At 39.7% G+C, this 18,287-nt stretch overlaps 1 protein-coding gene across 5 annotated transcripts in view; it reads right to left on the bottom strand.

The window, feature by feature from the left end:
- Window positions 1-18,287, bottom strand: part of slc8a2b (solute carrier family 8 member 2b) — a 264,636-nt gene that overhangs the window by 23,722 nt on the left and 222,627 nt on the right. For all 5 annotated transcript variants that reach the window (XM_088079255.1, XM_088079257.1, XM_088079256.1 and 2 more), the window contains 4 exons: window positions 17,712-17,837; window positions 16,000-16,195; window positions 15,672-15,802; window positions 6,122-6,495 (listed from right to left, as the gene is read on the bottom strand). In XM_088079255.1, coding sequence (XP_087935381.1) covers window positions 6,122-6,495; window positions 15,672-15,802; window positions 16,000-16,195; window positions 17,712-17,837 — 827 coding nt within the window. The remainder of the gene's footprint in view (window positions 1-6,121; window positions 6,496-15,671; window positions 15,803-15,999; window positions 16,196-17,711; window positions 17,838-18,287) is intronic.

Below are 18,287 nucleotides of genomic sequence, written 5' to 3'. Positions count from 1 at the left end.
TCATCACCACTTTTTCAGAAATAATTTTCATCAACACCGTTAACTAATTTATTGCAGTTTGTGTGACATTTGTTGCCAAGTTGGTCATTGCCTTTCTTTTCTCTGTTTTTAAAAGAAATCAAACCAATTTGCTCAGTTTCAAAGGGTTGAATAGCTTGTGAGAAGTGTCTGAATGCAGCAAAAGAAAACTGATGTCCATTCAGGTTTCAAAATGGTTAAAGAAGGGAGGGAGACAATGGAGGGAAGGAGGGAAGAGAGTTGGAAAAAAAACAGGATTGGAGAAGCAGACTGCTGACTGAAAGAAGGGATGGATGTATGAAGGAGCAATATTTAGAAGGGACAGGTGTGTAGGAGAAAGAAAAAGGCATGAACAGAAGAAGAGCAGACCCATCACAGTCAGGGGAAACTGAAAAACTGAAAAACAGTTAAGTGAAGACTTGATGGACAGAAAGTGAAAAATGAAAGATGGTAGAGAGACAGACAGATGCAGTCAGTATCCAGTCAATCTGACTGGAGTGCAATGCGAGGCGTGACGACAGGAGTGAAGGACGGAGATGATTACTTGAGTATGAGCGGACAGAACGATGATAAAACAGCATGGCAGGAGAGGTAGAGCCACAAAGACTCTGCTGAAACGGACTCTCAACTGTACATTGTTGACACATCATATTGTTAATATGGACATACTAATATGTTAGGTCGGTAAGATTCTGCACAATCATTCAGTTAATTTTACTGACACCATGAGCACCAAATAAGATATATTATTAGTATTATTGGCATAGTAAACAAGAAAGACAAAAAAATATTAGTAGATGTAGAATACTGTATAAAAAGCTAAGGAAAAATGTTGAGTGAACTATATTCATATTTATCATTATTATATATTTAAAATTATTTTAGAGAATTATCATAGATTATTTTCAGGCCTTTTTTGTTTTACTTTATTTCTTTTTTCCCTAATTTTTTGGTAAATTTTTAATCTTTCCTCTTTCTTTACTTCTTGCTCATTACCTTCTTCCCATGTTTTGGAAAATAAATGAATGGATTAAAAAAATACAGCCAATTCGCCAAAATAATTTGATTTCCCATCTTTGCTGAGGAGGAGTTTTTTGTTAAAAAGAATTGATAGACTGTCCCATATAGACACCTGTCCCAAATACAAACCTGTTTATGGAATTGGGGTTTGTACAACACATAATCATGAGCCAGCAATGTGTTTAAAGCCCACATATTTGGAAAAGCCGCAATCATATGACCAATGTGCTGACAGCAATGTCACCATTGCAAGGTTTTAGCCTGTCTGTGAACGCAGTGCAGGCAGAGCTCTCCATTAGCTCTTTTTTTCCTCTGCAGCACATTGCTAGTTGTGGAGTGAATGAGAGCTGATCAGATCAGATCAGCATGAGAGGAGCAGCTGCTGCGAGTGAAAACAAACTTTCAGACCCAAAAGATGTTTCACTTTCAATGCGCCTGATGTTCTGCTGCTCCACATGTACCCGGATTACACTCTGCGCTCCATAAGTGTGGTGTAATGAATAACCAAGCAGTATAAAGATATTTTCACAGTGCTCTTAATGAATGGTCCAGCTTCAAAAATAAAAAATTCATTTGTGGTGGCCAATGTTTTAACTGTGGCGGGCAATGACAAATGAGTGAATTTGTGGTAAACCCTGGACAACACTTAGCTTAACAATACCTGCTGAGTCAATCAAATACGTTAAAATCTCCAAATAAGCAATATCTGGCGATCGACCTTCACTTAAGGTATTGCGGGGTCAAGCAAGTTCGCAAAACAGTTAAACAAAATCACACAAGAGGAGTGCAGTTGAACCAGTCATAAATGAAAGCTGAAGATAATTTATCTGCCACCTGGGCTTGAAACATGAAGCCAACTCAAAAGTGCCAAAAACTGCAGTTCCTCCAATGGCTACTTGAGGCTTGCTCCAACTGTACAATTTATAAACAACTCTCCTGCTGACATTTTATTAGGGCTTAAAGTAACGCATATTTAGGGACAGGGTTGTTTTTGAGTGACAGGCTGTCTGTGTTGCGTCACTTGACCCTCAGTCATATCCAGCTCTCGCTCCTCTACAGCTCCAACCTCTCGTCCATATATGGTCCCTTCTGGCTCCAAAAAAACCAAGATGCAACAACTGAAATACCCAACTCAAGGCTTTAATACACAGTGTGCAAATCAATGGATTACTTCTTAGTATATAAGTCCATCATTTATACAGTCTATGGTCACAACCAAGCATGACTGCATAAGTATTTGCAAATCTCTCTGAGGTAGTAGAGGAGAGAAAATGGGTTGGAAAACAGGAAAGCCCTGCAGCATCCTGGTCATGAGAAAGCAAGATAGAAATGTGGAGGAGAAAAAAAAGACAACAAGCAGAGCTCTCGGATCCAGAGACAGACTGGAGGATGAAGACAGATCTGGGTTCCCAGCAGGTCTTCACTATGATTCTAATAGACATGCTGCAGTCAAGAGGAGGGAGTCTCCTCACAAGACAAGCAAGCAAGGCCACAAGGGGCAGAGAAGGTAGAAAGAGGAAGCCAGTGGCTGCAAATGAGGTGGAAAGGCAACAATGTTGTCAGTCCAGTGGCAGGTATTTGGTTGGAGGCCTTGACATATATTCAGACCTGCTGACTGGGCCATCATTAACCACAGGAAGAACAAATTGGAATAAGTTTCCCCTTAAGGGCAGAACCGAGGTGGTGCTGAAACTGTGAGAAATATCACGTATAAATCTTTACATTGTTACAGAAACATACTCGAGATCCACTCACTCATCAGCAGCCCTATGTCAGATAATCCAGGTCTCTGTCAGTCAGTGAACCTGTCAGTTTACATTAGCTCAGAGCTGCCGGGGTCACACAAGCAACAGTCCGATCGAGTTTGTCACAAGTGCTGCACAAACAGAAAGCCAGACCTTCTGAAACTAAGAAATGCACCATTGTCAAAGCCTTACCAATTCATTATAAATATGTATGTGTGTGTGTGTGTGCGTGTCTGTTTACGGTCTGCTGTGTGTTGACATTAATGCATTGTACAGAAAACAACTAGTTTGCAAGGTTGTTGGGTAGAGATGCATACCCAAAAGACAAGCACACATTTCTGGTCAGAAGAAGAAACACACCTACATTATGAAAGCCTTGGATATCAACAGGTTCTAGGACATTTGCAAATATAAGCTGGTTAAAGGAATGAAAGAACAAGGTTGTGTTTGCATGGTTGCATAAGTCCACTACCAGTGGAAAACTGAAAACAAATCCCATTTTGTTGCAAAGAAGCAAAATGTCACAAGTGGCTCCAGGCATTCCACTTTACCATGTTTTTGACGTGAAAAATGACATGTTTAAGCATGCTAATCAGAATATGCATGGCTGCAGGTAAGCAGAAATATTAGTAAAATATTCATTTTCAGCAGCCATGTAAACAGCCTAGTGGAGATATTGTCTTTTTCAGAATCAAGACAAAAAAAAGTATATTTTGTGCATGTTAACATAGTCAGTAGCTGCATTTACGTGCACACTTTTTCTTAAGCTGATTTAAATCAATCTGATTGAAGAATTTGGGTCAAATGTTTAAATGGGATGTCCTCTTATATGACCTGATGTTTGCATGCGCACGTAAACAGAGCAGCTGAGTGACAATTTTGAATTCAAAATTATGAATGTAGAAAGTGAAGATATTTTCTCTCCTCTGGCACACCCGGGCAGGAGTGAGTAAGTTTCTATGGCTACGGGGTCGCTGAGGTGCTTGTCTGCATCAGTTTGAGCCTGTTTAAGCTGACTGAGGTGTTTATATTTACTTTAGTTCTTCATATTAACATCATATTCCATTTATGAGAAACCCAAATATGCCAACTGAAGTTCTTTTGAAAGAAACCTGCATGCATATTGTGAATATGAATAACCTAATTTCTCTGTGCTCATGTAAACAATATATTCTAAATATGTTCATACCCTCACAAACAGGTCATTCAAGTCTGTGTAATTGCATTCATTGCAACTGAGGTGTCACTCATTTTTGCGGCTAAATAAACATTCACACTACGATCACCCAGCAATTAAAGACCTGAACACTCCAAAAAACAAACTCTCGCTCTTCACTCAAATTTGGATTAAACCTGAACCTGCACCTCCCATCAAGTGAAAAATAGAAAGGATGTTGTAGAGCAAGCAAAAGGATGAAGAAGGAGGGCAAGACAAAAGATGGAGTTGCGTGAGGTGAAGAGTAGAAAAAAAAGATGAGAGAAGAGGTGAGAATAAATAAGTGAGAAGGAGTCGAGATGAGGAGGATGGGAAAGGAGTAAAGGGTGATGACAAGAAAGAAGAGGAGGACAAAGGCGGGATCAAAAACCTCCTTTTTTTGTGCTGGTGTTAATTTAAGAGGCAGCGTCGAGGTTTCGCTCAGCAGCAATCAAACATTGTGATCTTTCTCAAAGGTGGAGACCTCTGCAGAGGTACTTCATTAACGACTGCAGGGAGCCTCAGGGCTGTAATATATAGACATGTGCCACCTGACTTAACCCTTTGAAACCTAGATTGACATGTTTTTTTGTGCTGCCTTTAGATGCCTTTTACAACTGTTTAAACCTTTGAAATGTGTGGTTTGATTTCTTTTCCAGAGCATGGGAAAAGGCAATAAGCCACTTGGCATGAAATAACCTGAAAATGATCTTCTAAAAAAGAGAGACAATCATTAAAAAAATATCGAATAACTAGAAGAAATATCAAGAAAAAGATATTTCTCATTATAATCATAAACTTTATATCATGTTATATAAATAGATAAGAATAGATGTTATTAATATCCATAATCATTGTTTTTTGTTTTATTTTAGCTATTTTTTCAGTTAATTTCCTGTTTCTTTTTTCTATTTTGGGGAAAATTTCAGGTAATTTTTAATGTGACTTTTAACCAACTTCTTGCAGTTTTTTTTTGTGATTTCTTGCTAAGTTGCTCATGGCCTTCTTCCATGTTTTTGAAAGAAATCAAGCCAATTTGCTCAGGTTTTAAAGGGTTAACATGATCCTACAAGTATGTTAACAGGTGGGATTGAAATATGTTACTTGAGAATCCATAAATACTCTACTTATTTTTCTAACTAAGAAAGTCAACATACTATTGAGTGAAGCAAATAAATGCCAACACAGCAGCTTTGTGTCCAAAAGAAGACAGAGGCTAAGCAGAGACTCTTCGAACGTAAACTAAAATTACCACCTCGCAATTTTATGCCTTCATGCACAAGCAAAGTTGCACTTACCATTTACATCCATGTCTGTGACAACACAGACACATCACACACAGAAGATCTCTACGACCAGCACAGTTTCAAGATTAGTGTCACCAATTCAGTATCTGACCAAATGTCTCCCCTTCTGTCCCTGAGATATGACGCTGAGTAATGGCCAGAAAAGGGTTTTTGCAAAACATTATGATGTCACACTTGACCTTTTCCCTCTTTGATATAAAATGTCATCACTTCATCATTTTTTATCTTAGACATTTGTGTGAAATTCTGTCATAATTAGCATATGAATTCTTGATTTGTGGACATAAACATGTTTTGTGAGGTCACAGGGACCACCACATTCTAATCAGTTCATTCTTGAGTTCAAGTGGATGTTTGTGCCAAATTTGAGGAAACTCCTTGAAGGTGTTTTCGAGATATTGTGCTCACGAGAATGAGACGGATGCAAGGTCACATTGACCTTGACCTTTGACAACCAAAATCGTGTTTATAGTTGAATCCGTGTGGATGTTTTCTGCCAAATTTGAGGAAACTCCCCAAAGGTGTACTTAAGATATATTTGTATTCACGAGAATAAGACAAACACAAGGTCACAGTGAATGAGACAGACAAAGTTACAGTAACCTTGGACTTTGTCCTATGACCACCAAAGTGTAATCAGTTCATCGTTGAGTCTAAGAGGACATTTGTGCTAAATTTTAAGAAATTTCCTCATCTCAGACAACCTGACAGACAACCTGAAAACATAATGGCTCCTGCAACAGCTATTGCGGGCACGAAGGCATAAAAATCTAAAATGTAGAAACATTTGGGGATAAATTAATCATACAAAAATAATAAAGATTAGTCTGACTCACGTGGTCTGGTCGTTGGTAAACTCCAGCTCTCCTCGGGCATCCTCAAAGTCCTGCCCAGCCTTGGCGGTGCCTGAATCAGTGTGGTATGGCAGGATGACAGTGCCGCGAGCACCTGAGTTGCGCACCACCGTCACCTCCATGGTGCCCACGCTCTCGCTCACCCGCACCATGCGCTCACTGAATGTGAAGATACCAGCGTGGTCGTCATCTAGGATGGTCACTGTAGCAACCAGGGGCTCGACCAAGCGAGCTTTGGGGGTGGCACCCACTTCGTCGCTCTCGAACATCCCTTCAGCGTCACCAACACGCAGATTCAGCAGGCGCACAAAGAAGTGCTCATCCTCTTCGAATATGTCATCATCGATGATGCCGACCTAGAGATGACAGAGATGAAAGAGACAGGAAGTCGTTACTTTTAGTCATGCATGTAAAGTTTTTTAATTGTTTCAATTCCATACACAAGCAACAAAATAAGATGAGGAGGGTCCAGAACTTTCTATATCAGAGCCCATAAGAGTGAATTATTGTGCTTAAACTGGCAAAATGAGAAGCTGTGTTAAAAATGTTTCTATCAATTTGTAGTCATTAGAACTCATGACTAAATGTGTTTCATTGGTAGTAGAGTAACTCTTACAATTTAATGTGCATTTATGAGATGCCTTTATGCACAATCTATATATAATTTAATATGCAGAATCCTTTTAGTCACCTACAAGAAAAAAAGTCTTTTGTTATTATGTGAGCTGCACTTTAATGTTATGAATTTAAAATGAACTGACATCAGTCCTCTCTGGATGCTTGTGCTGAAAAAGACGATGCAGGGCTGAGAGCATCTCCTTCAGCAAACACACAAACAGAGGCTTCAGTTACTTTCCCTCATCTATATGGAATTGTTATCATCTGATCACAATATAAAAAAAAAAAATAAAAAAAAAAAAAAATTAAAACATCTCGATTGCCCCCTGGTGGCTGGCTGCAGTATAGGTCATAAACACGTCATCCTCCATGTTAAATAATATGTTGAATGGGACATGAGCCACACTAAAAACTTAAATCAGTGTTAAACAAATGTTTCCCATAGATGATCATTAATAAAGTTGGTTTTATATTTGTTCTTTTATGCTTTAAAAAGAGTTTTTTCCGGCACTGACATCAGTTGGTCAATTGGTCAATTGGTCAATATCAAACATCAATCAGTGTGCTTACAACAGATTGCGCCGCTCGGGATTGGTTTGACTCGTGTATGGCCAGGAACTTGATGCGACAGAGATCACTACTGCACAGACTCTAGCTTCAAATGATGTTACCAGCGCATGATCCAGAATATTTTGCCTTCCTTTTTGTACAGTGGGAGGAAGTGAAGACACGTCGTCCATCCTTATATACATTCTATGTTTTCAACAGTCAAGTCACTTAAGTGAGTATGTATTGTAAGTTTTTGCTTAAAGGTGCAATGACTGCTGACCACCTTTTCAGTTGACATGATGAATTTGTTAGCAAAAAGTTACTTATTTCCACATCCAGCAGTTACAAAGCAACACGATCAGTCATTAGGAGTCTTTTGTGTTTGTGTCAACCTTATGAATGTCAGTCCAATATTCTCTCTCTTCAGCTCTAAATGCAGGTTGGAGTCTGGTTGGAATGTTCCTCTTCCACATGTGTAGGTAATGATAACGTGCAGGCAACAATATCCGGCCTGTTTTATTGTCGACATCTGTTGACGCTCACTTCCACTGGGACTTTTCTAATAATTGCAACACATCATAACATGTGTTGTGGTCTTCGCATTTGTGTTTTCCATTAATGCGCTGGTGATTTTCAAATTTGCATAGTGTTTTGGTAATGCACTTCATCTGAAAAGTCTCAGCCACTGCTGTGTTGTTTTCAGTCTTTTTCTATTTCTTAGTTGAGCCTGTTCACATTGGGGGACCTCTGGTAATTTGTAATAATTGTAGAGGTTGTATGAGATGATTAATCTTATGTGAATCTGCCATGGACATAATTTATCAAGTTAAAGTTCCACCGCAAATTACCTACCATATTTCGCCAAACGCAAAGGTTATGTGATGATATTAGTTTCAAGCAAATTGACATCTCTGTGATTTGGGGTCGTACTTAGATTTTCTGTTTTCTCTGCACCTCATTTCTGCCTCTTTACTGGTCGATATTTACAGAGGCTGGTTTGGTGATTATAAATGAATGTTTTGACACTATTTTGGATGCAGGAAGCTCATGTTGCTACACAGAATGAAGACCAACATGCAGACAAAGCTCAAATCAATCAGAGAATGTAACCTTGAAAAATGATGAGATGGATGGTGTGAAAAGTTGTGCCTGAATCAGTTCTTTTTGGCTGACCAACGTTAATAGGAAAAGGAGATTAACACACATGACAGCGGGTGGTGTTGTGCAGAGTTTCTGTTTTTTGTAGAGTGAAGTTACAATGACTGTGGGCATTATATCATGATGATAACGTCAACAAAACTGAATGGAATATGGACTGGATATAGGGGGTTATTTCAAAATCACACGAGATCCCCTGCTAAATCTAGTCCTGTGAGAATACGGCTTTATTTGCCTCCTGGAGGTAGGCATGAAAAAATTTCACTGCACCTTGAACTGTGTATGACTGCGAGTGTGACGAGTAAACGTGTTTTGATTTTATTTGATCACAACCACTCTGACCTTACAGTAAACTAAGACAGACTGTACAGTGAAACACTGATCAGTGCGACAGACATTCACTCAGATGTTTTTTCTGTCATCTGCATCACTATTTTTAGACTTCACTGGCATTACTGTAATAATCTGCTGTATGTTCATTTCATCACTGTGTTGCAAATAAGTCTCATTAATGTAATGCTGCCTTCACGTGCTCCTTGGAAATGTCGTATTTACAAGTTATAAGCATATGTTGTACCTACAAATAGGAAATTAGTAAATTTGGATAATACCCGAGCTGCTGATTTGTAATGTTTGCGTGATGTTTCAGGGCAGCAGAAATGGCGAAAAGCATGGACACAGTGTTAACAATTGATGGTAAAAAATTAAATATTTCATTATTTTATTCCTAGCAGTTATCATTTACTTTTAGTAGTTGCACATTTTAGTATACGTATCTATTATCTGTAGCAAGCAAACAAACTTTTAACTATAAAGCATACCAGGTGAGTATACTAACACTGATAACAACCTAATTTTATAATACAAGTCGCCAAATTGGCATCATAAATGCTTAAATATGGCGGGAAAAAGTCAGTGTTTGGTCAATGATAAGAAACCTTTTGATCACGTAAAATGTAATATGGTAATAATATTGGCTGCTGTCCATATAGAGTGACCTACATTACATAAAGATATCTATACAAATATAATATATAAAAATAAAATGATATATAAAGATATAAATAAACCAGAAAAAACTATCAACCTCAACCTTAACATTAAAATTCAACCCATCTTCTTTGTAGGTTTCATGTTGTTCCCACTTTACCACCTCAAAGCACATGAACACAACAAAGTCGTAAGAACGACTTCACAAATCTGAAACTACGAATTTCTGACATCACATGAACGCAGCATAACTGCAATAAACGGCCAACTCCTTTTTTTACATATATAACAATTATAATTCTTGGGGCTGAGAACAAGGCCTCTGATTGGACCTTTTTTGTTTAATCTGTGGGGAGCAGAGTGAAACTGAGTGAGACGTTGAGGTTGAATTGGTTTGCCTGCTGCTCAGTTCTGACACTGTGATCGTTGAAATCCGCTGGTAGGACAAATGGACAATACTGACCTTTGCAATGTACTCACTAAACATTTCTCCATTTATTCACTCATGCTGGATGAGCCCATTTATACTGTGTGTGTTTTTTTTAAGTCCACCCTCCTCACGCTCCTTTTATGTGACTCCTTCGGCTCTTGCATCACGCTCCTCTCGCCCCGCCGTCCTCACACGTCTTTGATCTTTCATCAAACTTTGAAATGGGGGGAGAGATTACTCGGCTTTACGCGTTTGTACCTTGTGCAATCATCCTTTATGCTTTTCATTCACACAGCAGAGTGCGCTTTGAAAAAGTAATATTGGTGGTTTCTTAAATTCAGATTGCAGAAAAAAGAGAAAGGGAACTCTGAAGCAGCTCACTTGGACTGATCACCAAACTTTGTGCCTTCTTTTTAATTAGACTCAATGATGTGTTGCGATTATTAGTGCTGAATCATTGGAAGCAAAAGACGGGTTTTGAGGGCACTTTTTCTAAATTTTAATGGGATTACTTTATTCATTATTCTTTGAAAATAATCAGATTACAGAGGGTGGTAGGTAGACCAGGACACAAACGATCCACTGCACACTTCATGGTCTGAATACGCACTCTTACCTTAAGAGCTCAGGTAAAGAAGTCCCCTTTAAAGACAAATACATTTTCCAAAGTTGAATACTGTGCACTTGTGTTAACTGATCATTTATCTTGTTATATGCCAAATATATGTTAAAAAAATCTATATCAGAGTATTTTTACATCAAAAGCTCTTCCTGTGAAACCAGGTACAGTGGTTTTAAATGTCTGATGACTCATCCATCCATGTCTGATGACTCATCCTGCACCGGGCGTATAAAACCGCACTTCACTGCTTGTGGGTTGTAGTAGCAAACAGAGCGATATTGAGAGACAGGAAGTGATGAGTGTTTGGATGTCAGAGGGCAAAATCTTTGTTTTCATTTACAAAACAATGTGGCAGAGGTCTAATTCATTCATAGCTTCCTTGTCCTCCTTCTGATCTAACAGTGAAGGGGATGTGTGTGGAACCAACAGTCTGCTGTAGCTCTGTATTGCACTAAAATCTAAGGGAAGCAAAGGATTTAATTTAAATGTCTTTTGTGACTGTACATCATTAAAATATTCCATTTTACTGAGAAAAACCCCATAGTGCCGAAGCTAAAGACACTTGAACTGCTGTTTCATTGGGGCTTTAACAAGCTGTAATCACATGGACCAGAACTAGCACTTTTTGAACCTGATGTCTTCAATTGATATCTCAGTGATGAGACTTTTTTTAATGTCTCTTGCCTTTATGTTTAGTGTTGTGTTGATGGGTTTAATGCTCAATATTGCAAATAAAAATTTCCCCTTTGGGTAATAAAGGTTTCATTCATTCATTCAAAAATCTGGAAAAGATAAAAACCCAACCTTTACCCTAACCCTCCTGCAGCTCCCACCTATCTGTCCAAAACCCCTCCGACCAGACGGCGATGTTCATATGCACACACTTCATACAGCAACCCAGTGTTTTTGGTGTTCTGCAGTGACGAGGAGTGAGGTGGAGGACATGGTGAGACTCTAGTTAACATTAGTCACATTGACATGAAGTTGAAGCTGCACCCTTGAGGCTTTCGCTCTGGTTAGCCATCCATCCATTTACCTATGCTTATCTGGGGCCGGGTTGCAGGGGTAACAAGCTGAGGAAAGTATTCTAGATGTACCTCTCCCCAGCAACACTTTCCAGCTCCTTCTGAGGGACCCAAGGCGTTCCCAGACTGGATGAGAAATATAATCCCTCCAGTGTGTTCTGGGTCTGCCCGGGGGCAAACTACCAGTTGGACATTCCCAGAAAAACTGACAAGAAGCCCCCAGGAGGCCTCCTGATCAGATGCCCAAACCACCTCAGCTGGCCTCTCTCGACGCAAAGGAGCAGCGGCTCTACTCCAAGTTTTCCCCGGATGTCTGAGCTCTGGACCCGATCACAGAGTCTGAGCCCAGCTAGCTCTGGTTAGCAGAAGGCTAAACCATCAGCAACATTTTCTCTCCGTCTCTGAAACACTTTGACACAATACATTTCCTTTATCGTCAGACTCTTTTTCCGGGGACGTTTACATGGCAATGGTTCTTGCATGCAGAGAGAGAGAGAGAGAGAGAGAGAGAGAGAGAGAGAGAGAGAGAGACAGACTACAGACATCTGAAAAAAAAAACCACTCAGAAATGTATCAAATCAAAAACACAGACAAACTGACAATCCTGAGCCTGGCATCCAATATTGGGAAACACTGAAATTATACAGAACAACACTCAGAACAGAAAGGGAGCAGCATGAGCAACATCAACTTGCTACAACTGAAGTCTACTGACTCAAATCATTTCTGGAAAAAAATGGCACTCTTTCAACAAACCACACAAAGAAAAATCGGCTATTCAAAATGGTGAAATATGGAAAAAACATAGTAGTAACATAGTATTATAAAACTGGATTCAGCCCAAAATAATCTCCTCAACAAATTACAAATTTATAATTAGTTGTTAAAGACAACCAGAATCCTTCAGACCACCAAATTACTGAAGAGGAGCTATTGTCTAAAATCCAGGCAATACAGCCAAATAAGGCCAGTGGTCCTGATGGTATCTTAAATGAAATGATGAAATTTAGCAACCATAAGCTCAAAACTGCCATGTTAAAACTATTCAACATTGTTCTGTGTATTGGACATTTCCCTGACATCTGGAGCAAATGGAAACAAATTTGACCCAAACAATTACAGAGGCATATGTGTGAGCAGCAACCTGGGGAAGTTATTCTGCAGCGTCCTTAGCAGCCGACTGCAAGACTTCCTACATAATGTCCTGATCAAGAGTCAGATTGGATTTAAATCACAACATAGAACTACAGACCATATCTATACCCTCCACACCCTCGTTAATAAACATTTCCACTAAAACAAGAAGAAAATGTTCTTGTTTTGTCAATTTCAAATTTGACTCAATTTTGCATAATGGTCTGTACCTGAAATTAATTGAAAAAAGGTGTAGGGAGGAAATCTATGATATAATTGAAACAATGTATACAAATAAAAAATGTGGAAACAGATTTCTTTCCCCAGATTAGAGGGGTGAAACAGTGCTGCAGTCTCAGCCCCACCCTGTTTAATATTTATATTGATGATCTGGCAAAATCACTAGAACAATCAGATATCCCCGGCCTCACCCTGTCTGAAACAGAGATTAAATGCCTGCTCTTTGCAGATGATCTTATATTGCTGGCTCCATCTAAAAAGGCCCTACAACAGCAACTAGGTCATCTGCAAAACTTCTGTCAGTTCTGGGGCCCCGTCAGTTCATCTGGAGAGGACTAGGGTAATGGTCTTCCAGAAACGACCCAGATGTCAGCAAAACCCTAATAGGTTTTTGCTGGGCCTAACCGACATCCAACACACACACATCTACACATGTTTGGGACTAAACATTACCTCTACAGGAAATTTCAATCTGGCCCTGAATGATCTCAGAGACAAGGGGAGAAAGGCCTTCTATGCTAGAAAAAAAGTCTTCAAACATTAATATACCCATCAGAATCTGACTCAAAAACTGAACCAATAATACTGTATGGTAGTAAAGTTTTGGGTCCTCTTGTAAATCAGGACTTTGAAAAATGGGACTAACACCCAATTGAAACCCTTCACACTGAGTTCTGTAAGAGCATCCTCAAAGTCCTCAGGAACACGCCCAACAATGGCTGCAGGGCTGAACTAGGACAATTTCCCCTTTTAATTCTGATTCCAAAAAGGGCCATCAAGTTCTACAAACACTTACAAGCAAGCGAGCCCAACTCCTACCACCACAAAGCTCTTCACTGCCAAGAGGAGAACATAGAGAAGAGTCTCCTCAGCCAGGTGGTGCTGAGGCTCTCCTCCAATCTGGCCCAACCAAATTAGAGCTAAAGAAAAAGAACATTACATTAACTATTGGACATCCATCACAAATACTCAAAGCAAACGTCAGTGCTATTTGGCTATAAATAAACAATACACGGGAGAAAGACATTGACTATGTACAGACTCAGTGGTCACAGCTTGGCTAGAGAGAGCGGCAGATACAACCTGGATGCCTCGTGAAGACAGGCTGTGTCTGGGGGGGGCTGCCCTCTGTTTGATACCCGCAGAGCCTCTCTGGTTCATAAGGTAAAGTACAGTAGCAGAGATTAGTCACCTCATCTCCTGCTGGGACTGTTACTCCCCCCCTCGGATACTATTCCAGATTTTACAGCCACACTGCAGACCACTCAGAGGCATGTTGATGCAGCTCCACAAAGTAAAACTCATCTCAGTCCGGAGCTCTTTGGTTAGCTGGGAACTAGGGATGCACAATATTATCGACACGTCATCGGTATCAGTCGAGATTAACTTTAAAATGAAATATCGGATACGGCTAAGATGCTGATTTCTACCGACATCACAAACCAATATTTTAATTATTGCATTTTTGTATTAAAAAAAGTGAACATGTACAAAACATCAACCCTTAGTTAAAGTATTTATCTTATTTTGCACAATGAACGAATTTTACATACTTTGAAAATCACTGTATTTTATGTCTTCATCTGCTGGTTCGGATATTCAGATAAGAGTATGCAGACTATGATGTTAATTCCTCTACAGAGGAGACTTCACTAAGATTAGGTGGGGAAAAATGGATATATCGATACTAGTATCAGTTAACCGACAAATGAGTTGTTTATGGGCACATCATATAGCGGCAAAAAATCCAATGTGGTGTATCCCTACTGGTAACTTACTGACCTCCGAGTGTGAGAGGTGGTTTTAGAGGTGAAAACGAATCAGCTTGTGTCTCCAGTATTTCAGCAAAGACACATTTTGAGCTCAAAGCCTTCAGGCTGAACTGACAGATATCCTGTTTCATTATATATGATCGTCTACTTCTTCAATTTCCCCACAGGGATCATTAAACTTTTATCTCATCTCAAAAAACTTTAATTAATCTTTCAATAGTGCGGTCTCCATACTGTCACATCGAACCCAAACCAGACTTTATGAAGGACAGCACAGAGTCCAAATGTAGGACTTTAAAAAGTGTATTGTGTTTGTGTTTAGTGGGTTTTACAATGAAAAATCTGGATGTATTATATATTACATCTTTAAAATGAAGGAAGAAGTATGCAAACAATCCAATTCATTAAATATCGCATTGAAAGAATCAAGTGTTTATGTAAAACTCTTCTAAAAGATCCGTTGTGACAGACAAACAAAAAAAAATCGTATCTAATCAAGGCCTTAATTAAGTAATGTTACAATTGAGAGCTTGCCTTAACGTCATTTGACAGTGATGCGGTCTGCAAGCATCATTGCAGTGCCACAAATGACGCTAAAGCACACCATCGAGTGTAATATTGAGATTATACAACTATTACCAACAAAATAAAATATGTAATCAAAATCCATCACAAGATCTATCCATCTATCATTTTATGGCATAGGCACTTAGGCATTTTATGATCTCAAATGGCTTGACCAATACTTCATATTCCTGCCGTAAATGCGAAGAAAAAATCTCCTTGGGACAGAGAGCCCTCTGACCTCCCCTGGGTTTAAGCCCTGAATGTTAACAACATCTGGGCACGGCCCTCATGAGCCCTCTGAGACCAGGTTTCTTCTTTTAGGTGGTTTGTGATGTTTTAGCGCACAGTGTCAAAATGTTTCTCTCCATTCCCACTGTGTCTAACTCTCCTCTGTCTACCTCCTCGTCTCCCGCTCTTCTTCACTCACCTTGATCTCTTTGCGGGTCTCTCCAGGTTTGAACACCAGTGTTCCTTCGCTGTACTCGTAATCTGACCCGGCGTTGGCTGAACCGTCCTCTGTCCTGTAGTCCACGTAGAAGGTGTTCTCTCCCAGACCCCCTAAACAGCACAACATACATAACACACAGAAGCTGCAATGTTTACCGTTCTGTTATATAATGAGACAGTTCTGCAATGAGAACATTGAGAACACAGAACAAATGACAGTTTAAATGTGAGAATTCATTTGAAGAAGAGAGAGCAGTCTCAACCTCTTCTGGTGTATGATATGAACTCAGTGTAAATTATTTCAGTACCTTGGCAGACGACAGCAAGTGTGAGGATGCCACAGTTCTCCATACACTGACTGTGGGCGCTTTCAAAGGAGATGCGGCTGCAGATCCCCAGGTCTTCTTCTTCTGGTGCTTCCTCATCAGTAATGACTGTGCGGCGAGCGTGGTCAGCTGCGTGCTTCTTCAGGACGTTTCCAGCTCCGATCATCATACGAGTCGCCTTGATGGGGATAGACAGGAGGAGGCATTATAAATATCTATTTTTAATTCCCCCCCCCCCCCCATTTCAAAATAAAAGCCCTCTGACAACACTTTTTTTTTTTGTGGTGAAACATATGCAGGGTCCTGTCGTTGAAAATGCAGTAGCTTGCACGGCTGTATATATAGTCACAGTAGTAATAAACTTAATTATCCCACAAGAGGACACTTATGCATTCATAGGTGTTCTGTTTCAGGAAAGAAACACAAAGGTACAATACACACACACACACACACACACACACACACACACACACACACACACAATGTGCAAAACTGAAAATAAACATGCAGTGCATAAAACAATCTGAAAGTGCATTACATGAAAGAATAATGTACGTCTGCCTTACACTATTAGAGTTTATTTTTCATATAAAGCGCCTAAAAACCCAAATCATCCAAAACTATCTTAATATCTAATTTCGGGTCTTATGTGCATAATAAAACAATCAGAAATTACCAGAGATTGGCCTAAATCCAGATTGGGAATATAGTCATTTTAGTTTTTTCACAGTTTCCTCAGGCTGGGTTGATTTGGGCGTTGTTATCTCCAGTCCATATTATGTAATATGGATAAAGCCAATCAAAAGTCAGGTGATACTTGATACTTGATAGCTCTCCTGCTTCAGCTCCCCAACTTTAGTCAGCAAGCACTGGAGAGATTTGCGGCGGAAGTAACTTCAGGGTTCGGGTTAGGGTTCTGCTCTGCTCCAATGCATTCGCTGACACTTGTATCACTAACACATACATACAGACACTGCCCTTCTCTAAAGGAGCCATGCCACTTTTAAAACACTAATTTAACAGCACTCCTTTCAATACTGTAGATGTAATGTTACCAGACATGGCAATGTCATTCTGGGCTGGGACAGATAGGGCTGTACCGACTCTGCTTTGCTACATGGCTTTCGTGAAGACGAGAGACAGTTGACAGAGGTTGGATCTAAGGAGGTGTCAATCAAAACCTGATCTGCCACGCCCACACAGTCTGGAGAAATGCTGTTTCCTTCAAAATGAGCTGTGTTTGAACTCGGTTTCTAATAGTTGTGAAGATTTATTTTCAGTCAGATTTTTGTAGATACTTAATGAGACACTCAACTTTGTTATATTATGTGCATTCTTACTATTTCAGGCCACGTTTCCAGAAGCTTTGAATAATCAAACTGCTGTCCGCACACATGATTTACAACAACTTGTTGTTCTAATTTTCTGCTACAGGATTCTTCCATTTGACCTGCTGCTCATTCTGAGTTTAAGAAACGAGTGAAGTAGCAACTTTTAATTGTGTGAATACAGTATTTGTAGCAGCAGGCAGCTCTGCAGTGGTGCGTGCGAGCCGCAGCAGGTAAGCAAGGCACGCACTGCTCACAAAGCAGTGTTTCCCGCACATCAGAAGTTCTTGAACTACTTTATGGACAACCTTGTATGTGCTGACTTCAGGGACTGTTTATGAATAATGCTGTGTGTGTGTGTGTTACCTGTATACGGTAAAAGGCTCTGCTCTTCTGTTGGTGCAGCAGTGCGTAGTAGTTGGCCAGCTCCACCAGCTGGTCCAGCTCCTTGTCAGGATATTTCTGCTTCAGCTCCTTCAGGATACGAATCACCTGGAGGAGAACCAAGAGGACACACTCATGATTAAAATATTAAACCACACACGATTAAAATATTAAACCATACACACCGACAGCACGCAAGGTTGTTCACACAAACACCGACTGCAGAACTTTCTGTCTCTGCAGCTCGGAGGAAGACTGGAGGAATTTATGCTTCTGCTTCCAGCTCAAAAACAACTTCCTACAACACTCGAACTTTCAAAAGGCACTTCATATTAGCTAATAACCTCTGAATAATTTTCATGTTTTAACTTCTGTGGGGTGGGTTTCATGTGTGGGTAGGAAAAAAAGTGGTACTTATAAGTTGTCTCCAAAAAGTTAGGATGAAAACAGCCAACTGGATAAAAGAAAAAAAATCCCTTCAATTTTGAAAAATAAAATGAGAAGCTGTCCTACCACAAGATTTAGGCCAAAATTTAACCGCTTCCAAGAAATTCAAAA

Source organism: Plectropomus leopardus, chromosome 6 (assembly GCF_026936395.1).
Source record: "Plectropomus leopardus strain MGB_pleo_1.0 chromosome 6, ASM2693639v1, whole genome shotgun sequence".
Lineage (NCBI taxonomy): Eukaryota > Metazoa > Chordata > Actinopteri > Perciformes > Serranidae > Plectropomus > Plectropomus leopardus.
Note: the sequence above shows the minus strand (reverse complement) of the source record. Positions and strands in the feature narration are given on the sequence as shown.